General features: G+C 46.6%; 1 protein-coding gene across 1 annotated transcript in view; it reads right to left on the bottom strand.

The window, feature by feature from the left end:
• The window catches only part of ACP3 (acid phosphatase 3), a 94,863-nt gene extending 91,432 nt beyond the window's left edge, over nucleotides 1–3,431 (bottom strand). Inside the window, exon 1 of the mRNA XM_068236265.1 lies at nucleotides 3,290–3,431. Within this exon, the coding sequence (XP_068092366.1) occupies nucleotides 3,290–3,409 (120 nt within the window). The 5' untranslated portion in view covers nucleotides 3,410–3,431. The remainder of the gene's footprint in view (nucleotides 1–3,289) is intronic.
• Nucleotides 3,432–24,621: the final 21,190 nt, after the last annotated feature.

Below are 24,621 nucleotides of genomic sequence, written 5' to 3' on the forward strand. Positions count from 1 at the left end.
AGCCCCCGAGCCCCACTGTTCCCGAGATAGGTTTCTCTAATCTATCTCCTGAACCACCAGGGCTGGGGGGCTGCAATTTTGCATAGAGGTAGTTCAGGGGGTCCCCTCCCTACCCTGAAAATTTGAGGAGTGTCGGATGTAAGGAAGCGGAGATATTTAGTATTTTGCCACCAGCAGCATAATTAACTTCACACTGAGCATGCGTGCTACTCAGTGTGGAAGGGAGCGTCCGGGCAGCGCAATCAGACATTTCACCGGATTGGCAAGGTGTACTGTCACAGTGGATTTGATGTATGTTTTTGATGAATCCAGTGTCTGCTGTTATAGGTTTTTTGTATCTGTTGGTGTCATGTGTTTACATGGTTGACGATAGAGATGGCTCGAACCTCCGATTTTCGGTTCGTGAATCTCGAACGCGAACCTTCGCCAAAAGTTTGGTTTGCGCGAACTTTCGTGAACCGCAATAGACTTCAATGAGGAGGCAAACTTTGAAAACTAGAAACATTTATGATGGCGAGAAAAGTGCTGGAAAAGATGTTTCAAGGGGTCTAACATCGAAGTTTTTGCATGGAGGAGTGGGATACACGCCAAAAGTCCCGGGGAAAAATCTGGATTTGACGCACAGCAGCGTTTTAAGGGCAGAAATCAGATTGCATGCTAAATTAGAGGCCTAAAGTGCTTTAAAACATCTTGCATGTGTATACATCAATCAGGGAGTGTAATTAGAGTACTGCTTCACACTGACAGACCAAACTCACTGTGTACCGCACCGCAAATAGCTGTTTGTGTAGTGACGGCCGTGCTGGACTGGTGCGCACCATGGCGAGAGTGCAGGCCGAGGCGGTTTTCAAGCCCATATAGTCGCCGGGCTGAGGCAGCTTAATGACAGAACAACAGTGACTGTCCAGCTGATCGAATTTGGCCTTAAAAATTCAGGAATCCGCCTGGAGTCCTGAACCCTGTTGGTGGTGGCAGAGAAGGCAGTCAAGCGGCCTGCAGGCAGAGATGCTGTGTGGGGACTGACTTAGTCTTCGGGCAGGCCTGACCGTGCTTTGCAGACCAGGCATCCGTAGTCAGATGGACCCTTGACCCTTGCCAGAGATGTCACCACTGCCTTTCAACATCACGGTACAGTTTAGGTATCTCCTTTTTTGAGAAATAATTGCGGTCTGATATCTTCCACTGCGGTGTGTGGCTTTGCTTTTGTGTGCTGCTTTTCCTCAGGTGGTCATCCCATTGCAGTTTGTGCTTTGTAATCATGTGCCTTCGTAAGGTAGTTGTCCCTACGCGGGTCTTGGTCTTTCCACGGCTCAATTTTCGGTGGCAGAGTGTACAGATGGCATTTCTCTCATCTGAGGCAGACACACAAAAAAATGTCAACACCGCTGAGCCCTGTGGTGGTGGCACTTTGGTGATGGCTGCCGATGGAGTGTTAAGTGGGGTGCCAGAATCAGAGCAGGAGGAGGAAGATATGTCACACTTTCGTGCGGAAGCTGAGGAAGATGAGGTGTTCTGTGTTAAATAGTCAACTACGTCCTGACAATATTGGGGGTTGATGGCACGTGCCCTCTTCTGAACACTGTACTTTGGTCGAGGGCCGCACAAAATCACGGCAGCGTGACCTCAAACAGACCTGCCAGGTGGCCTGCCTCTGGCTCTGCTTCTTGTTTTGTCCATATTGGGGGGGAAGAAGTGAAAGGTATGCACTGACTTGACTAATACAATGTACGGTTACACAGGTGCAGTGAAAAGGTTGCACTGACTGCTGGTACAACAATGTGCAGTTACACAGGTGCAGTTAATAGGTATGCATGGACTGGTATATAAAACAGCGTGCGGTCACACAGGTGCAGTGAACAGGTATGCAGTGACTGGTATTACAAATGTGCTGCTGTCACACACACAGGTACCGTGAACAGGTGCAGTGACTGGTGGTATATAACACTGCGTGCGCTCACATAGGTAGGTAGGTGCACTGAACAGGTGGGTGTGCAGTGATTGGTATTACAAATGTGCAGCTGTCACACACACAGGTACCGTGAACAGGTGCAGCGACTGGTGGTATATAAAACTGCGTGCGCTCACGTAGGTAGGTAGGTAGGTGCACTGAACAGGTGGGTATGCAGTGATGGGTATTACAAATGTGCAGTTGTCACACATGCAGGTACCGTCAACAGGTGCAGCGACTGGTGGTATATTAAACTGTGTGCTTACTTAGGTAGGTAGGTGCACTGAACAGGTGGGTATGCAGTGATTGGTATTACAAATGTGCAGCTGTCACACACACAGGTAGTCACTGAATGTGCTGGGCCTGGCCGTGGCACAGTAGGAATTGCCAAGGGCCAGCTGTAACTGTCTGACAGGGCTGTATATGCAACACAAGTGTCTGTGGGACACAAACACACAAAAAAATAGATCACAAGAACAACATTAGCTCTCAAAAGAGCTGTTGAGGATGAGGAGTGCTTTTTAGCAGTAAGTATCAGCAGTATCAGTATTGTCCTTGGATCTTTTCCTTCTCAGGTCCTTGGTAACTATAATTAAACCAAATTTGAAGCGAGCTGAAAACAGAAAGTTTACAGATATTTACCTATAGAGGAGTAATGCTCTGGATCTCATAGAGCCTTCCTGGCCCTCTCTCTGTCCCCTCGTTCCACTGCTGTCCCCCGTTGAAATTCTGAGCCTTTGAGAGTCCTCATGACTCAGGACAACAGGCAGCACCAGTACCCAAGTGCTCCTAAGCCGCCCGGGTTCGGAGGCACTAGGGGACACAAGTGCTTCTGAAGCCAGAAGGTCAAATAATTTCAAAAGGGAAGACAGTGGTGGACTGAGGGGATAGACAGAGAACCAGGAAGGCTCTATAAGATCCAGAGCCTTAGCTCTAATTAGGTGAATATCTTACTCTTCAGTTTTTTTAAGCTAAAATAATGTTTGCTATTTATCCTTGCAATGCATATTGCTAAGCTAAAAGCATTGAATTTTTCTCCAAAAGAGCGAGATTTTGCATTCATTATAAATATCAGTGAGCATACGGAAGTCATTTATACTCAATTACAGGTTGTTTCTAAACAATATATATGTAGAAACAGGAACATGAGGTAATGTTGTCCAATAGTTGTACTCGGGCAAACACTGTCTTTTATCTAATCATAAGAAACCCTCCTCTACACTATAATACACTCCTTTGCAGGAACTAAAACAGAGACAAACTTCCTGCAAAGACATACCTTAGTAGCACCTGTAACATAACCATAAAAAGGCTTTTATGGAATGCAATCAAATTACTCACCGCAATAACACACTTCAGTTTCTTCTCTGCAGCAGTTTGACCATATAAAGGAAAACATACATTTATAAAAATGCAGAAAATCAGTAAAAAAGAAGCAGGGTTTCTGGCTGCGGCAGACATGGTGATTTGTCTTGTAGAACAGGTAAATCTAGCAGGATCTACAAGACAAAGCACTCTACAGGTTTAAAGGCAGCTGGGTGGAGCTAGGTGTATCAGTATCACAGTCACACTAATAATCATGAGATTTCATAATTGCTTATGTCAGCTCTTGCAGATTCTTCCAAATTAACTTGTAAACAAGTGTGTGATTCTCTCAGTGATTGGGCGACACACTTTCACAAACCATAATACAGGCACAGGTAATGCCTACAGCAGGCTACTTTTTATAGCAAATACACATTATATTGCTATTGTCTTGAGTCGTATGCACTGAACAGTGTTTTAGTGAAGGTGTGCTGTATTTGCTTGTCTTTTAGCCAGTTGGTGCCTCTGGATCAAACATTGCTGCGTTAACTGCTTGAAGCCTGAAGGGAACAAAATATAGAAAGTGCTTTGCTGATTCATTATAAAAATGCTATTCCCGTGGCTATTGTGCTGAATATTTACCTTTAGTTCCTTCTAAATGACTCACCTAGAACAAGTCTGCAGAGAGGAGAGTAGAAATAGCCATAGCAGACATAGCAGGTGATGTGACGCTGTGAAGCAGAGGAGGCCCAGGTGTTGCTTAAAGAAAACTTTAGCGAAAAGGGGAAAAAATAAATCATCACATTTGCAAAGTGAGAAGTTAAAAAATAGAAGCGAGATCACGAAATGATTGATTTACCCCATGTAATTTGTTCTTATTGTTTGATCCACTTTTAGCCTGCACATAATCATATTTACTACTGGTAGACATGAAAAAAACCAGACAGCACCAACTGCCATTATCTATAACCACACCCCCTAACAATGTGATAGGCTAAAAGGCTTTGTTTTTTTTATAGATCTACATATGCAGATAGGGAGATACCAGTTGCTTAGCAGCTGGAAACAGCCATTATTTCCCACAATGCAACAAGGCTCCCACAGCTTGATGTTAGGACCTAGGTCCTGACATCACACGGTGGGAGGGGTTTCACCACAATATCAGCCATACAGGCATCCCTGATGATCTATTTAACCACTTCCCGACCGCCGTATATACAATTGGCGGCCGGGAAGTGCACCCCGCAAGGACCGCCGTATAGACAAATGGCGGCGGTCCTTGTAGGGGCATTGGCGGAGCGATCGCGTCATCCGTGACGCGATCCTCCGCCTCTGCCTGGCGCCGCTCACCCGCCGCAACATGCCGCCGGCCATACGGAAGCGCCGGCGGGATAAGTCCGCGATCGCCGCATACAAAGTGTATAATACACTTTGTAATGTTTACAAAGTGTATTATACAGGCTGCCTCCTGCCCTGGTGGTCCCAGTGTCCGAGGGACCACCAGGGCAGGCTGCAGCCACCCTAGTCTGCACCAAGCACACTGATTTTCCCAACCCCCCTGCCCCAGATCGCCCACAGCACCCATCAGACCCCCCCTGCCCACCCCCCAGACCCCTGTTTGCACCCAATCACCCCCCTAATCACCCATCAATCACTCCCTGTCACTATCTGTCAACGCTATTTTTTTTTATCCCCCCCCCTGCCCCCCGCTCCCTCCTGATCACCCCCCCCACCCCTCAGATTCTCCCCAGACCCCCCCCCAGACCCCCCCCATGTACTGTATGCATCTATCCCCCCTGATCACCTGTCAATCACCTGTCAATCACCTGTCAATCACCCATCAATCACCCCCTGTCACTGCCACCCATCAATCAGCCCCTAACCTGCCCCTTGCGGGCAATCTGATCACCCCCCCCATACCAATAGATCGCCCGCAAATCTGACATCAGATCACCTCCCAAATCCATTGTTTACATCTATTCTCTCCTCTAAACACCCACTAATTACCCATCAATCACCCATCAATCACCCCCTATCACCACCTGTCACTTTTACCTATCAGATCAGACCCTAATCTGCCCCTTGCGGGCACCCAATCACCCGCCCACACGCTCAGATTGCCCTCTGACCCCCCCTTATCAATTCACCAGTGCATTAATTACATCTGTTCTTCCCTGTAATGACCCACTGATCACCTGTCAATCACCTGCCAATCACCTATCACCCATCAATCACCCCCTGTCACCCCCTGTCACTGCCACCCATCAATCAGCCCCTAACCTGCCCATTGCGGGCAATCTGATCACCCACCCACACCATTAGATCGCCCGCAAACCCGCCGTCAGATTACCTCCCAAATGTATTGTTTACATCTGTTATCTTCTCTAAACACCCACTAATTACCCATCAATCACCCATCAATCACCCCCTATCACCACCTGTCACTGTTACCTATCAGATCAGACCCTAATCTGCCCCTTGCGGGCACCCAATCACCCGCCCACACGCTCAGATTGCCCTCAGACCCCCCCCCCCTTATCAATTCGCCAGTGCATTAATTACATCTGTCCTTCCCTGTAATAACCCACTGATCACCTGTCAATCACCTGCCAATCACCTATCACCCATCAATCATCCCCTGTCACCCCCTGTCACTGCCACCCAACAATCAGCCCCTAACCTGCCCCTTGCGGGCAATCTGATCACCCACCCACACCAATAGATCGCCCGCCTACACGCTCAGATTGCCCTCAGACCCCCCCTTATCAATTAGCCAGGGCATTATTTACATCTGTCCTTCCCTGTAATAACCCACTGATCACCTGTCAATCACCTGTCAATCACCCATCAATCACCCCCTGTCACTGCCACCCATCAATCACCCCCTGTCACTGCCACCCATCAATCAGCCCCTAACCTGCCCCTTGCGGGCAAACTGATCACCCACCCACACCAATAGATCGCCCGCAGATCCGACATCAGATCACCACCCAAGCGCAGTGTTTCCATCTATTCTCTCCTCTAAACACCCACTAATTACCCATCAATCACCCATCAATCACCCCCTATCACCACCTGTCACTGTTACCCATCAGATCAGACCCTAATCTGCCCCTTGATTACCTGTCAATCACCTATCAATCACCCATCAATCACCCCCTGTCACTGCCACCCATCAATCACCCCCTGTCACTGCCACCCATCAATCACCCGCTGTCACTGCCACCCATCAATCAGCCCCTAACCTGCCCCTTGCGGGCAATCTGATCACCCACCCACACCAATAGATCGCCCGCAGATCCGACGTCCGATCACCTCCCAAGTGCAGTGTTTACATCTGTTCTCTACCCTAAACACCCACTAATTACCCATCAATCACCCCCTGTCACTGCTACCTATCAGATTAGACCCCTATCTGCCCCTAGGGCACTCAATCACCCGCCCACACCCTCAGAATGCCCTCAGACCCCAGCCCTGATCACCTCGCCAGTGCATTGCTTGCATCTATTACCCCCTCTAATCACACCTTGAGACACCCATCAATCACCTCCTGTCACCCCCTAGCACACCTATCCATCAGATCAGGCCCTAATTTGCCCCGTGTGGGCTCCTGATCACTCGGCCAAACCCTCAGATCCCCCTCAGACCCCCTTCTGATCACCTCCCCAGTGCATTGATTGCATCTATTTTCCCCTCTAACCACCCCCTGAGACACCCATCAATCACCTCCTGTCACCCCCCTAGCACTCCTATCCATCAGATCAGGCCCAATACAACCTGTCATCTAAAAGGCCACCCTGCTTATGACCGGTTCCACAAAATTCGCCCCCTCATAGACCACCTGTCATCAAAATTTGCAGATGCTTCTACCCCTGAACAGTCATTTTGAGACATTTGGTTTCCAGACTACTCACGGTTTTGAGCCCGTAAAATGCCAGGGCGGTATAGGAACCCCACAAGTGACCCCATTTTAGAAAAAAAGACACCCCAAGGTATTCTGTTAGGTGTATGACGAGTTCATAGAAGATTTTATTTTTTGTCAAAAGTTAGCGGAAGTTGATTTTTATTGGTTTTTTTTTCACAAAGTGTCATTTTTCACTAACTTGTGACAAAAAATAAAATCTTCTATGAACTCGTCATACACCTAACGGAATACCTTGGGGTGTCTTCTTTCTAAAATGGGGTCACTTGTGGGGTTCCTATACTGCCCTGGCATTTTACGGGCCCAAAACCGCAAGGAGTAGTCTAGAAAACAAATGCCTCAAAATGACCTGTGAATAGGACGTTGGGCCCCTTAGCGCACCTAGGCTGCAAAAAAATGTCACACATGTGGTACCGCCGTACTCAGGAAAAGTAGTATAATGTGTTTTGGGGTGTATTTTTACACATACCCATCTGGGTGGGAGAAATTTCTATGTAAATGGACAATTGTGTGTAAAAAAAATCAAACAATTGTCATTTACAGAGATATTTCTCCCACTTAGCATGGGTATGTGTAAAAATACACCCCAAAACACATTATACTACTTCTCCTGAGTATGGCGGTACCACATGTGTGGCACTTTTTTACACCCTAAGTACGCTAAGGGGCCCAAAGTCCAATGAGTACCTTGGGGATTTCACAGGTCATTTTGCGACATTTGGTTTCAAGACTACTCCTCATGGTTTAGGGCCCCTAAAATGCCAGGGCAGTATAGGAACCCCACAAATGACCCCATTCTAGAAAGAAGACACCCAAAGGTATTCCGTTAGGAGTATGGTGAGTTCATAGAAGATTTTATTTTTTGTCACAAGTTAGCGGAAAATGACACTTTGTGAAAAAAAACAATTAAAATCAATTTCCGCTAACTTGTGACAAAAAAATAAAAACTTCTATGAACTCACCATACTCCTAACGGAATACCTTGTGGTGTCTTCTTTCTAAAATGGGGTCATTAGTGGGGTTCCTATACTGCCCTAGCATTTTAGGGGCCCTAAACCGTGAGGAGTAGTCTTGAAACAAAAATGACCTGTGAAATCTTTTGATTTTACACACAATTGTCCATTTACAGAGTTATTTCTCCCACCCAGCATGGGTATGTGTAAAAATACACCCCAAAACACATTGTACCACTTCTCCCAAGTACGGCGATACCACATGTGTGGCACTTTTTTGCACCCTAACTGCGCTAAGGCGCCCAAAGTCCAATGAGTACCTTTAGGATTTCACAGGTCATTTTGAGAAATTATGTTTCAAGACTACTCCTCACGGTTTAGGGCCCCTAAAATGCCAGGACAGTATAGGAACCCCACAAATGACTCCATTTTAGAAAGAAGACACCCCAAGGTATTCTGTTAGTAGTACGGTGAGTTCATAGAAGATTTTATTTTTTGTCACAAGTTAGCGGAAATTGATTTTTATTGGTTTTTTTCACAAAGTGTCATTTTCCGCTAACTTGTGACAAAAAATAAAATCTTCTATGAACTCACCATACTACTAAGGGAATACCTTGGGGTGTCTTCTTTCTAAAATAGGGTCATTTGTGGGGTTCCTATACTGTCCTGGTATTTTAGGGGCCCTAAACCGTGAGGAGTAGTCTTGAAACGAAATTTCTCAAAATGACCTGTGAAATCCTAAAGGTACTCATTGGACTTTGGGCCCCTTAGCGCAGTTAGGGTGCAGAAAAAGTGCCACACATGTGGTATCGTCGTACTCAGGAGAAGTAGTATAATGTGTTTTGGGGTGTATTTGTACACATACCTATGCTGAGTGGGAGAAATATCTCTGTAAATGGACAATTGTGTGTAAAGAAAATTAAAAAATTGTCATTTACAGAGATATTTCTCCCACCCAGCATGGGTATGTGTAAAAATACACCCCAAAACACATTATACTACTTCTCCTGAGTACGGCAATACCACATGTGTGGCACTTTTTTGCAGCCTAACTGCGCTAAGGGGCCCAAAGTCCAATGAGCACCTTTAGGCTTTACAGGGGTGCTTACAAATTAGCACCCCCCAAAATGCCAGGACAGTAAACACACCCCACAAATGACCCCATTTTGGAAAGTAGACACTTCAAGGTATTCAGAGAGGGGCATGGTGAGTCCGTAGCAGATTTCATTTTTTTTTGTCGCAAAGTGTCATTTTCCGCTTACTTGTGACAAAAATTAATATCTTCTATGAACTCACTATGCCTCTCAGTGAATACTTTGGGATGTCTTCTTTCCAAAATGGGGTCATTTGGGGGGTATTTATACTATCCTGGAATTCTAGCCCCTCATGAAGCATGTCAGGTGGTCAGAAAAGTCATAGATGCTTGAAAATGGGAAAATTCACTTTTTGCACCATAGTTTGTAAACGCTATAACTTTTACCCAAACCAATAAATATACACTGAATGGTTTTTTTTAATCAAAAACATGTTTGTCCACATTTTTCGCGCTGCATGTATACAGAAATTTTACTTTATTTGAAAAATGTCAGCACAGAAAGTTAAAAAAATCATTTTTTTGCCAAAATTCATGTCTTTTTTGATGAATATAGTAAAAAGTAAAAATCGCAGGAGCAATCAAATAGCACCAAAAGAAAGCTTTATTAGTGACAAGAAAAGGAGCCAAAATTCATTTAGGTGGTAGGTTGTATGAGCGAGCAATAAACCATGAAAGCTGCAGTGGTCTGAATGGAAAAAAAGTGGCCGGTCCTTAAGGGGTAGAAAGCCCTAGGTCCTCAAGTGGTTAAGAGAAGGTAAAGATTTCTCATGGGAAAAGGTGATCAGCTACTGATTGGGATGAGGTACAATCCTTGGTTACAGTAACTGTATCAGGGAAAAAAATGTAATGGTGCGCTAGACGACCTCCTCCTGGACCTTCTGATACTATTGATTGTCTCAGGATTCTGTCTGTTCCCTGTCCATGGTCCTCTACGTATTTGACTGAATCCCTCCATCCAATACTTTTCCAGAAGATCCCCAAGCAACACAAAGATCTATATATGATTTATTTCACTGTGCATGTGCAGTTCGAAACTTGTGCATGCAAAGTTCAGAATCGTTAAGTGCTGCTTGTAGGAACTTCTGGGAGGCTGGGGAAAAAAAGTATCGGCATTGGAGAACAAGAGGGACTCCTATGACAACGAGCAGCATCAGGAGACAGGAGTAGGATGTAATCTAGCATTTTTTTAATGCTAGTACTTTAAAGGATACCTTAGCGCTGTTAAAAATTAAAAAATGGGAGGGGGGAGCAGGCATGTGTAGGAAGCTCTCCCCATGACCACTGCTCCCCACATTCTCCTCCGCCCCCCTTTGTTATGTTCTAATGGCCCCCCAAAGCTACTTCCAGGTCGGGAGGGTTAGTGAGCAGTGCACAGGCGCTACCTGGCAAAGTGCATCCTTGATTGTGCACCCACAGCAGGAAAAGCTCTGCGCATGTGCACGACTTTTACACTAGGGCTTTGCCTACACTTTAGAAACAGGATCACAACAGAGGGGAAAAGTCGAAGCATGCATTACACATGCAATACAATGCATGTAGTGAAGCCTACTGGTAATAAAAAGTTAAAGTATACTTAAAGGGGCACTACGATGAAAAATTTAAAAATTTTAAATATGTGCAAACATATACAAATAAGAAGCACATTTTTTCCTGAGTAAAATGTACCATAAATTACTTTTCTCCTATGTTGCTGTCACTTACAGTAGGTAGTACAAATCTGACAGAAGCGACAGGTTTTGGACAGGTCCATCTCTTCATAGGGGATTCTCATTGATTTATTTATATTCAAAAGCACTTAGTGAATGGCAGTTGCTCTGTCCAACTGCCAAAAAACTGTATAACGAGCAAGGAAGCTGGCCAGCATCATTGTTTAAATCCTTTTTAGGGAATATCTTTATAAAGAATAAAAGCCTTGCTGAGAATCCCCTATGAAGAGATGGGGCTCGTTTCCACTAGTGCGGCGTGCGTCTCGTAGACGCACGCCGGCACTGAGCGGGTGGGCGGGATCGCAGGCGATTCCCATCAGCCGTGCCATGCACGGCTATGGGAATCGCAGCCTCCGCCGCGAATTCTGTGGGGGTTTCCGGCCGAATCGCTACTGCAAGCGATTCGGCCGGCGGCGCCGTTGTCCCCTATGGCAGAGTTTCCCCGCGCGATTTGCCTGCGGGGAAACTCTGCGGATTCGCGGCCGTTTCCGCGAGAGTGGAAACGGGCCCATGGACTAGTCCAAAACATATCACTTCTGTTAGATTTCTAGTACCTACTGTGCGTGACAGCAACATAGGAGAAAAGTAATTTATGGCTCATTTTACTCTGGAAAAAAAGGTACCACTTATTTGTCTATGTTTGCACCTATTTTAAGTTTTACAATTTTTTGCCATAGTGCCCTTTTAACTGCAACTGTACATGCAGACGTTGTCCAGTACCTGGACAGTATGCCTTGGGTTATGTCGCTCTGTACTTCTAACACACTGATGTGAAGGTACCATTACGATATAATTGCATCACATTAGCAATGCAATTATATTGTCTGATGACATGCACGGCAACACCCCAGTGCAAGTGGAGCATTAATGTAATCACTTAATTTTCCTGTGTTCCTCCACCCCTTTGAATTTACATCTCTTTCCATGTAGTATTTCATGGTACATTGCGTGTGAGTGTGTGCTGCCATATCAATTACTGTATCCACATCATATCTACTCATATCTCACAGCAAAGAAAAATGGCATGGGTAAAAAAATCTAGCTATGTCACTGTATGAAGATCAACGGACTGATGTCATTCATTGAGATAAAATATTCACTTTATGCAAGCCTTTTATGTTTTCAACATTGCATCTACAGTGGCTTGCAAAAGTATTCGGCCCCCTTGAAGTTTTCCAAATTTTGTCACATTACTGCCACAAACATGAATCAATTTTATTGGAATTCCACATAAAAGACCAATACAAAGTGGTGTACACGTGAGAAGTGGAACGAAAATCATACATGATTCCAAACATTTTTTACAAATAAATAACTGCAAAGTAGGGTGTGCATAATTATTCAGCCCCCTGAGTCAATACTTTGTAGAACCACCTTTTGCTGCAATTACAGCTGCCAGTCTTTTTTTAACCCATTCGCGTTCCGTTGCTTTCACGTGAGAAATGTTCACCTCCCATTCATTAGCCTATAACTTTATCACTACTTATCACAATGCACTGATCTATATCTTGTTTTTTTCCGCCACCAATTAGGCTTTCTTTGGGGGGTACATTTTGCTAAGAGCCACTTTACTGTAAATGCATTTTAACAGGAAGAAGAAAAAAATGGAAAAATTCATTATTTCTCAGTTTTCAGCCATTATAGTTTTAAAATAATACATGCCTCCATAATTAAAACTCACGTATTGTATTTGCCCATATGTCCCGGTTGTTACACCGTTAAAATTATGTCCCTATCACAATGTATGGCGACAATATTTTATTTGGAAATAAAGGTGCATTTTTTCCATTTTGCATCTATCACTATTTACAAGTTTAAAATAAAAAAAATATAGAAATATTTAATCTTTACATTGATATTTAAAAAGTTTAGACCCTCAGGTAAATATTTACATGTTTTTTTTTTTTTATTGTAATGGTTTTTTTTTTATAGTAAACATTTTATTTGGGTAGTTTTGGGAGGGTGGGAGGTAAACAATAAATTTATAATGTAAATGTGTGTTAATTTTTTTTTTTTTTTCAGGTGTAGTATTACTTTTTGGCCACAAGATGGCGGCCATGAGTTTGTTTACATGACGTCACTCTAAGCGTAGCACGCGCTTAGAGTGACGCATCGGGAAGGAGACAGCCAGAAAAAGCACAGCTTCCGAGAGAAGCTGTCGCTTTTTCAGCGGGGGAGAGGAATCAGTGATCGGGCACCATAGCCCGATACATTGATTCCTTGGCTACCGAATCCGCGGCCGGGAGGGCGCGTGCACGCGCACGATCGGCCGCGAGAGCACGCGGTAGCGCGCATGGTTCCTGGACGTAGAAACTACGTCCAGGAACCAAAGTAGGTTAAGGTATGTCTCTAACAGCTTTGCACATCTAGAGACTGAAATCCTTGCCCATTTTTCTTTTCAAAACAGCTCCAGCTCAGTCAGATTAGATGGACTGCGTTTGTGAACAGCAGTTTTCAATCTTGCCACAGATTCTCGATTGAATTTAGATCTGGACTTTGACTGGGCCATTCTAACACATGGACATGTTTTGTTTTAAACCATTCCATTGTTGCCCTGGCTTTATGTTTAGGGTCGTTGTCCTGCTGGAAGGTGAACCTCCGCCCCAGTCTCAAGTTTTTTGCAGACCAAGAGGTTTTCTTCCAAGATTGCCCTGTATTTGGCTCCATCCATCTTCCCATCAACTCTGACCAGCTTCCCTGTCCCTGCTGAAGAGAAGCACTACCAGAGCATGATGCTGCCACCACCATATTTGACAGTGGGGATGGTGTGTTCAGAGTGATGTGCAGTGTTAGTTTTCCGCCACACATAGCGTTTTGCATTTTGGCCAAAAAGTTAAATTTTGGTCTCATCTGACCAGAGCACCTTCTTCCACATGGTTGCTGTGTCCCCCACATGGCTTGTGGAAAACTGCAAACGGGACTTCTTATGCTTTTCTGTTAACAATGGCTTTCTTCTTGCCACTCTTGCATAAAGGCCAACTTTGTGCAGTGCATGACTAATAGTTGTCCTATGGACAGATTTCCCCACCTGAGCTGTAGATCTCTGCAGCTCGTCCAGAGTCACCATGGGCCTCTTGACTGCATTTCTGATCAGCGCTCTCCTTGTTCGGCCTGTGAGTTTAGGTGGATGGCCTTGTCTTGGTATGGTTTACAGTTGTGCCATACTCCTTCCATTTCTGAATGATCGATTGAACAGTGCTCCGTGGGATGTTCAAGGCTTTGGAAATCTTTTTGTAGCCTAAGCCTGCTTTAAATGTCTCAATAACTTTATCCCTGACCAGAGGCGTATCTAGGGATAACAGCGCCTATGGCAAGCATTGAAATTGCGCCCCCCCCAGATGTTGAAAATACTATGGAGCGGCACTATATGACGCATTCGCAGTCATTTTTTGGAAGATGACGGCGCTTAAGTACGTGATGACAAATAAGCAAAGCGCGCACTGTTCTCCCGCAATAGTCTATGTTCTTTTTGCTGACCCACAAAACCTAGAACCCGGACATACTGTGCTGTGTATGCACAGTATGTCCTCCTCCCCTGTGCCCACGCCGAATGATGTCACTATACAGGAGTATGCTCGCTATCCGCGCTCCACTGCAGTGAGAGTACACGCAGGACAGGAGTGAGCGCGCTCCTGTGTAATGACATCATTCATGCACAGGGGAGAAGGACATACTGTGCATACACAGTATGTCTGGGTCCTGTGAGTTGCCCAAAAGAACATTGATTATTGCAGGAGAACAGCAAGTGAGGGACAGGAAAAGAAAGTGCTATTTGCTTATACCACCCTACCCTAACCACAACATATGCCTATTTAACCAGAGTCTTTTGGCTCTGGTATCCAATTTGGTCAGTGGACAGTGGTTGTTAATCAATCTATTCTTATTAGATTATAATATTTTAAATTTCACTTCTGTCACCAGCCAGGTGTGATCTGCCCCATGCCTCACAGACACAATGTGCACACTCACCACCAGCGCTATTGTATAGGTCCGCAGCCTGCCCGCCGCCCGCAGGAGGAGAGGCCAAGGGATTCTGTGACATTTACTGCTGTGATGGTGACCTGCCGTGCAGTGCCCCCCACGTGTCACCTAACCGGCTGGTGCCAGCTACATCCACGCACTATTTCCTACAAGTGGAGTCTCCCCTTTCACCTCTATTACGTATGCGGCCAATCAGGAGCGGGAACGGGGATACAAGGCAGCGAGCAGCAACCGCAGTTGCTATGGCGACCAGAGACACTGCGGGGACCTCCGTCCCTGCAGTGTTTCTGGTCGCCATAGCAACGCCGGCGCCTTCTCGCTGTCTTGTATCCTCGAATCCGATCCCCCTCCTGATTGGCCGCATACGTAAAAGAGGTGGGAGGGGAGACTCGTCACTCACTAGTAGGAAATAGTGCGTGGATGTAGCTGGCACCAGGCGGTTAGGTGACACGTGGGGGGCACTGCACGGCAGGTCACCATCACAGCAGTAAATGTCACAGAATCCCTTGGCCTCTCCTCCTGCGGGTGGCGGGCAGGTCGGCGGACCTATACAATAGCGCTGGCAGTGAGCCAGCTAATATAGGAGTGATTCATTGCTTGTTGGGGATGCGCCCCCCCACAAGGGGGCGCCTATAGCAGGTGCCCTATGTGCACCCCTACAAATACGCATCTGTCCCTGACCTGTCTGGTGTGTTCTTTGGACTTCATGGTGTTGTTGCTCCCAATATTCTCTTAGACAACCTCTGAGGCCGTCACAGAGCAGCTGTATTTGTACTGACATTAGATTACACACAGGTGCACTCTATTTAGTTATTAGCACTCATCAGACAATGTCTATAGGCAACTGACTGCACTCAGATCAAAGGGGGCTGAATAATTATGCACACCCCACTTTGCAGTTATTTATTTGTAAAAAATGTTTAGAATCATGTATGATTTTCGTTCCACTTCTCACGTGTACACCACTTTGTGTTGGTCTTTCACGTGGAATACCAATAAAATTGATTCATGTTTGTGGCAGTAATATGACAAAATGTGGAAAACTTCAAGGGGGCCGAATACTTTTGCCAGCCTCTGTAAATTAAGCTGTGATTAAACTGCTCAGCATTTTACTCCCAATGTCTGTGTGAGGGTGGCCTCACACAGCACTTTAAGCCCTTCCGTACCAGCAGTCTCTGGCCCCTTAAAGAGAACCTGTACTGAAAATAAAAAGTAAAAATAACCATATACATATCATACCTACCTTCCGTGTAGTCTACTCCTCAATCTCTTTCTCCTCTCCTGCATCCTGTTTGTCCACTGTGATCAATGGAATTCTCAGTCCTCCATTTTAAAAATAGCCATTACCCCCTAACAGCTTCCTGGTCAGCCCACTGTTAAACTGTAATATCACCCAAATGAGCCATAGGGAAACATTGACATTACCTTGCATATAACTGACAGCAACTGGTATATTTCAGTTCTGACAAAATATTGTCAGAACTGGAAGGGATCACTAAGAAGAAAATGGTGAGCTTCTGAGAGGAACTGAGGGAGAGGTTAGTATGTAATATTCATTTGCAGCTACGCCATGTGTTTAATTTAAATTAATTTTACTCACTTCAGGTTCCCTTTAAAGAAAACCTGAACTGAAAATGAAAAGTCAAAATAAACATACACAAGCCATACTTACCTCCTATGTAGTCTGCTCCTCAATCTCTTTCTCCTTTCCCGCGTCCTGTTTGTCCGCTGTGATCAATGGAATTCTCTGTCCTCCATTTTGAAAATGGCCATTACCCCATAACAACTTCCTGGTCAGCACACTGTTAAACTGTAATATCGCCCACTTGAGCCATAGGGAAACATGGACATTACCTGGCATGTCAGTTGTCCTCTCAGCTATAACTGACATCAACTGACATATAATGGACAACAACTGATATATTTCAGTTCTGACAAAATGTTGTCAGAACTGTAAAGAATCGTTGTCTGAAGAAAATGGTGAGCTTCTGAGAGGAACTGATGGCAAGGCAAATATGTCATGTTCATTTGAAGTTATCTCATGTGTTTATTTTAAGTAATTTTACTCAGTTCAGTTCCTTCAAGGACCAGAGACTGCTGGTACCACAAAATGGCACCCCCTGAGGAATTGGCACACATACTCTCTCACCGGTCAAGCCATTCTCCCATCGCCGCAGGCCCCTCTCTCTGCCATCGCTATGACGGCAGAGCTCTGTGCGCCGGTCAGGAGCCTCTTTCATTGGCTCCTAACCCTGTCCATCAATGTGAGCCAATGTGATTGGCTCACAGTGATCACGCATTCAGGAGTCAATGAAATCGTCTCCTGACCGACTCAAAGAGCTCTGCCATCATTGAGATGGCTGCGATAGGTGCTTGTTGCGGGTGCAGAGCGGCGCGATCGTCGGTAGCGGCGGGAGAAGAGCAGCGCAGCCACCTGCAGGACGTATATTTCAACCAACGCAGGCTGTTGAATAAATTGCCTCAAGCAGTTAAGGGGGTTTAGTGAGATGCTGGACTAAGGCCATTTCACACACACACACACACACACACACACACACACACACACACACACACACACACACACACACACACACACACACACACACACACACACACACACACACACACACACACACACACACACACACACACACACACACACACACACACACACACACACACACACACACACACACACACACACACACACACACACACACACACACACACACACACTCATACACACACACTCATACATAAGGTATGCTACTAATACAGGGCAATCACTTTTAATTATCAAAACTGAATTATCAATGTCAAAAATATTACAGGCAAATATTATTAGAGAATGTACCCTACATAGTTTAAAGTAGATTCAAGCGGCAGGCTGATAGGGATAGATTAAGTTGTAAATAATCCTCGGCGCTGTAGCATTAAGGTGCCAGCCAAATCCAAAAAATCTTTATTGACAGGACCGAATACATTTAGCATTGTCAAAGCAAAACATTAGTGTTAGCATGGGAGGTGGTGGTTGTGGGATTGTAGGCATGGGGAGCCTCTGTGCAGTATGCAATTATGCAGTGCTCAACAGCAGGGATATGTGGCCATCACCAGGTTATATAAAACCACAGTCAGGCTCTTTAAGTTATTGCACAAGGGGGTACACTTTAAAGAAACTTCACAATAAAAACAGTTAAAACATGAACTTACATTGAGGGTCTATGCATACTGGACCCTGTAGCATAAATGAGCCTATATGGTATTTGCACAAATCCAACTGGGAAAGTGCACCTTATGTAAAGAAAAAGTCATTGGTACAGTAAAGTAGAGTAGGCAATCTTTTACTTTACCAATGACAGTGTTATGATGGTTTTAAGAACTTCCTGCGCTTCAGGTGGCCCACCATGGGTCACCATGAGGCCTGCATCAGACCACTTCATTGCTGGCCTAGACCACCTATGGCTATGAGCCCCATAGCAGCTGCCATGGCTGTGGGCCCCATAGCAGCTGCTATTGTTGTTATCCCTACAACACTGTCGCTGACCAATAGCATGTGAAGGGATGACAGCTTCACCCTGGAAGGAGGGGGGGACTTGAAAGGCCATAACAAGGCAACAGCTTTAAATTGGTGTAATTACCTGAAGTGAGGTATCACAGACCCCATGACAAAATCCAGTAACAGACAGACCCCTCCCAGTAACAGACACCCCATGACAGACCCAGTAACAAACAGCACCCTTTGATATTTACCAGTAACATAAGATGCCCATGACAGACCCCAGGACAAACCTCAATATCCGACAGCCCCTCCATAACAGACAGTACCCCATGACGGTCCCCAGTAACGGACAGCACCCCATGACAGCCATCTTGTAACAGACTGCATCTGAGTAAAAGATCAAACCTCCTGCTCGGTGCTTAACCCCTCACTATCGCTAAAGGTGGCCACACACCATACAATTAAAAGATTCAGATTTTCACCAATTCGATAATTTAGATCAGTTGTCCCCCCCCCCCCCCCCCCCCCAAAAAAAAAGTGAGAGCTTTTCTTTGTTTTTGATTGATAAATCCGGTTAATTCGTTTTTTCTTTTTCTTTGGGAGATTGGAAATTTCAGCCCAACTTTATCAAGAATTGTATGGTAAGTGATGGATTGTCAATTACTTGATGTACAGCTCCAATCAATTTTTTCTGAGCTTTCAATTATTTTATTCATGATTGGGGAAAGATTTAACATACACTCACCTCAAAGGTTAATTATGAAAACGTGTTCAATTTCTCATTAATGCAATTATGAAATCAACCAATCACATGGCAGTTGCTTCAATGCATTTAGGGGTGTGGTCCTGGTTAAGACAATCTCCTGAACTCCAAACTAAATGTCAGAATAGGAAAGAAAGGTGATTTAAGCAATTTTGAGCATGGCATGGTTGTTGGTGCCAGACAGGCCGGTCTGAGTATTTCACAATATGCTCAGTTACTGGGATTTTCGCGCACAACCATTTCTAGGATTTACAAAGAATGAGAAAGTGAAAGAGTGTGAAAAGGGAAAAACGACAGCAGACAAACTCTGAATGCAGCCCGAAAGCTTAAGAAGCAGAGGAGACCTCACTGGCACGCCCCTCAGAATCAACCAATCCTGGGCGCCAGGAGACTCCTCTGACATCAGCTAACCAGCAGGTCAGCTGACAGGCTTCCTCCCAGCATAAAGGTCCCGTCTGTGCGCGCGCCCGCGCGAGACGGTGACCCCCTGGGAGTCAGAACGTTCCGTCCCCGGCGTCCTGGACGCCAGGAGGACAGGCAGAGGCGCGGAGGCAGCTGCCGTGGCGGCGCTGTTCGCCGCAGCTGCCCCGCTGCTCATTACAGTATCCCAGAAAAGGGACTTGAGTGACCTCGAAGAGGCACTTTTCTAACTTGGCGTACAACGAGTTCTGCCTTAATTTACGTAACACTAAACTTCACATGTTTACGATGTTCCGTTAGGTTGGGAGAAAAGATCAGTATATCGTCTAAATACACTAGCACGAATTTTCCCAGAACCTCCCTAAAGACCTTATTAATCAATTCTTGGAAGACGGCAGGCACATTACACAACCCGAAGGGCATGACCAGGTACTCGTAGTGCCCATCAGGCGTGTTGAACGCCGTCTTCCATTCGTCACCGTCCCTAATGCGTACCAGGTTGTATGCCCCTCGAAGGTCCAGTTTAGAGAAAATACTGGCATTGGTCACCTGAGCAAACAAATCGTCTATCAAAGGCAGTGGATAGCGATTTTTCACTGTGATCTTATTTAACCCCCGATAGTCAATACAAGGTCTGAGCCCACCGTCCTTCTTCAGCACAAAAAATAACCCAGCCCCCGCTGGGGATCTGGAAGGACGGATGAAGCCCTTGGCCAAATTTTCCTTAATGTACTCCTGCATAGCCAGCTTCTCGGGCCCAGACAAATTATAGAGATGACCTCTAGGAGGCATACAACCTGATCTTAACTCAATGGGACAATCGAAACTCCGATGAGGTGGGAGTTTGTCTGCTGATTTGGGACAAAACACGTCAGAAAACTCCGCGTACTGCACTGGCACCCCTTTCACCTGAACCTTGGTGGCACAAACAGCAACTCTCTCCAAACAATGATGATGACAATGGGTTGACCAGCTCTGTAGCTGACCGGAAGACCAGTCAATCTGAGGGGAGTGTAGTTGCAACCAGGGCATACCGAGGATAATGGTAGAAGTTGCTGCAGCAGCAGAACGCAATGGACGTTCAGGTAAGTGCCTGTTTTTAAATTTTTGGGAGATGGATGCGGATGGCCCCCCCCGGCGCCGGCCACGCTTGGGGGGGTCGTCTGCGCTACCCAGCCTCCACCTCCGGGGTGTTGCTGTGGTCCCTAGGCAGTGAGAGAGCCTGGGGCCCCGCAGCCCCCCCCGGTTGTATGGGGGCAATGGGAAGCCTCCCCGAGGCGCTCCTGGATAGTGCTGTATAGCATGAACTAATTCCCGCAGGGCAACCGCTTCGCGGTATTGGTTTTTGACCCTGCAAAGTTTGACATGCGAAAGCAGATGCATTTCTGCGTGAGCATGTCTCATGGTAAGCCATTTTAGCCAGATTTGCACAGCTAGACTTGAAAGGGTTAAGCTTGGTGTAGAGCACGCATACATTTTCTTGTGATTGAGCACATTTGCATTCTGCCCTTTGGAGGCAGGTGGTGGATGGTTTGCTCTATGAGTGGGCTGTCTGTGCCTGTCCTCCCCCCCCTTCTGGAGTGATGTGTGTGAGCCAGCCCTGAGCTCCACAGCTCGGGGTGACCCATGCGTCACTCCTTTCCCATGCAGTGCCCCGAGTCGATGCGCAGCAGCAGAACGTAATGGACGTTCAGGTAAGTGCCTGTTTTTAAATTTTTGGGAGATGGGTGCGGATGGCCCCCCCGGCGCCGGCCACGCTTGGGGGGGTCGTCTGCGCTACCCAGCCTCCACCTCCGGGGTGTTGCTGTGGTCCCTAGGCAGTGAGAGAGCCTGGGGCCCCGCAGCCCCCCCCGGTTGTATGGGGGCAATGGGAAGCCTCCCCGAGGCGCTCCTGGATAGTGCTGTATAGCATGAACTAATTCCCGCAGGGCAACCGCTTCGCGGTATTGGTTTTTGACCCTGCAAAGTTTGGCATGCGAAAGCAGATGCATTTCTGCGTGAGCATGTCTCATGGTAAGCCATTTTAGGCAGATTTGCACAGCTAGACTTGAAAGGGTTAAGCTTGGTGTAGAGCACGCATACATTTTCTTGTGATTGAGCACATTTGCATTCTGCCCTTTGGAGGCAGGTGGTGGATGGTTTGCTCTATGAGTAGGCTGTCTGTGCCTGTCCTCCCCCCCTTCTGGAGTGATGTGTGTGAGCCAGCCCTGAGCTCCACAGCTCGGGGTGACCCATGCGTCACTCCTTTCCCATGCAGTGCCCCGAGTCGATGCGCAGCAGCAGAACGCAACGGACGTTCAGGTAAGTGCCTGTTTTTAAATTTTTGGGAGATGGGTGCGGATGGCTCCACCCCCCCCGGCGCCGGCCACGCTTGGGGGGGTCCGCTGCGCTACCCAGCCTCCACCTCCGGGGTGTTGCTGTGGTCCCTAGGCAGTGAGAGAGCCTGGGGCCCCGCAGCCCCCCCCGGTTGTATGGGGGCAATGGGAAGTCTCCCCGAGGCGCTCCTGGATAGTGCTGTATAACATGAACTAATTCCCGCAGGGCAACCGCTTCGCGGTATTGGTTTTTGACCCTGCAAAGTTTGGCATGCGAAAGCAGATGCATTTCTGCGTGAGCATGTCTCATGGTAAGCCATTTTAGCCAGATTTGCACAGCTAGACTTGAAAGGGTTAAGCTTGGTGTAGAGCACGCATACATTTTCTTGTGATTGAGCACATTTGCATTCTGCCCTTTGGAGGCAGGTGGTGGATGGTTTGCTCTATGAGTGGGCTGTCTGTGCCTGTCCTCCCCCCTTCTGGAGTGATGTGTGTGAGCCAGCCCTGAGCTCCACAGCTCGGGGTGACCCATGCGTCACTCCTTTCCAATGCAGTGCCCCGAGTCGATGCGCAGCAGCAGAACGCAATGGACGTTCAGGTAAGTGCCTGTTTTTAAATTATTGGGAGATGGGTGGGGATGGCCCCCCCCCGGCGCCGGCCACGCTTGGGGGGGTCGTCTGCGCTACCCAGCCTCCACCTCCGGGGTGTTGCTGTGGTCCCTAGGCAGTGAGAGAGCCTGGGGCCCCGCAGCCCCCCCCCGGTTGTATGGGGGCAATGGGAAGCCTCCCCGAGGCGCTCCTGGATAGTGCTGTATAGCATGAACTAATTTCCGCAGGGCAACCGCTTCGCGGTATTGGTTTTTGACCCTGCAAAGTTTGGCATGCGAAAGCAGATGCATTTCTGCGTGAGCATGTCTCATGGTAAGCCATTTTAGCCAGATTTGCACAGCTAGACTTGAAAGGGTTAAGCTTGGTGTAGAGCACGCATACATTTTCTTGTGATTGAGCAAATGATAGAGATGACCTCTAGGAGGCATACAACCTGATCTTAACTCAATGGGACAATCGAAACTCCGATGAGGTGGGAGTTTGTCTGCTGATTTGGGACAAAACACGTCAGAAAACTCCGCGTACTGCACTGGCACCCCTTTCACCTCAACCTTGGTGGCACAAACAGCAACTCTCTCCAAACAATGATGATGACAATGGGTTGACCAGCTCTGTAGCTGACCGGAAGACCAGTCAATCTGAGGGGAGTGTAGTTGCAACCAGGGCATACCGAGGATAATGGTAGAAGTTGCCACTTGCAGGACAAAGAACTGTAATTTCTCCTTATGTAGCACCCCTATAGTACATAACGACGAAGGAGTCTGGGAAAGAGGCTGTCTGCACTGTAACGGAGAATCATCTACCGCTGTGACCAGAATCTGACGATCCAGTGGGAGTAAAGGAATACCCATTTTTTTTCACAAAGTCATAGTCTATAAAATTAGCTGCAGAGCACGAGTCCACGAATGCCTCTGTGGCCCGACCCTCCCACGTAATGGAGCAAGGGAGGAGCAAAAGGTTATTGTTTAGAGGTAAAAACGGCTCACCTAGGGTATTACCTCTGACTACACCTAGGCGGCAGCGTTTCCCGACTTCTTAGGACAATTCTGGACAATGTGACCCTCCTCAGCGCAATATAGACAGAGTCTTTCTGACCTTCTGCGATTCTTTTACACTTGCGGTAACCTAGAGTGACCGATCAGCATCGGTTCATCTTGAGATGACAAGGGTGGAGAAGAGGCGTAAGAAACAGATCTTACAGCGTTTTTCCCACGGGTCTGTCTCTGATAACGAAGGCGGCAATCAACCCGAACCGCCAATGAAATCGCTTCGTCTAGGGATTTAGGCTCAGGATGCCCTAACATTAAATCAGAAACTGCATCAGATAATCCTGACAGGAAACAGTCTAACAATGCATACGTTCCCCATCTAGCTGATACAGCCCACCTCCTAAACTCAGCAGCATAAACCTCCACCGGATTACGACCCTGCCTGAGAGTTTTTAGTTTCCTCTCAGCCGCGATAGCAATATCCGGATCATCGTATATAACGGCCATGGCCTTAAAAAACTCCTGAACTGAAGATAAAGCCTTATGCTCAGCATGCAGACTATATACCCATGTTTGTGAATCTCCTGACAGAAGGGTCTTTATAAATGTTACCCTCTGGTTCTCAGATCCTTACAGATTGGGCCTCAACTCAAAATAAGACAACACACGATTCCTGAAATTCTGAAAGTCAGATCTATGCCTAGAAAACTTTTCAGGTACGGACATACGAAGGTCCGTGACTGGAGGGGATCGCACTGCATCAACGGCTGTTTGAAGTACCTGTACAGTCCCAGACAATTGTGTAATCTGAGTCTGTTGGGTATTAATCACCCCGGTAAGATTGTTTACCGCGGTGGTCATGACTTCAACTTGGTCACGCAATGCATCCATAATGTTTGGTCTGCTGTTCTGTAACGATTGGTGTCAGCGAGAACAGACTTCTCTGATTATTGGTGATCTGCAGTATCACCAATAATACAGATGCAGAATCACCAATAATACTGGTATAGCCAGAAACAGGACAACTAATGTAAGAGTAGGTGTTTGGTGCAAAAGTAATGATGGAGATACTCGCTTTCCCAGAGGAGCTGGGAGAGAGGAATATCTCTATATAAC

Source organism: Hyperolius riggenbachi, chromosome 5, assembly GCF_040937935.1.
Source record: "Hyperolius riggenbachi isolate aHypRig1 chromosome 5, aHypRig1.pri, whole genome shotgun sequence".
Taxonomy (NCBI): domain Eukaryota; kingdom Metazoa; phylum Chordata; class Amphibia; order Anura; family Hyperoliidae; genus Hyperolius; species Hyperolius riggenbachi.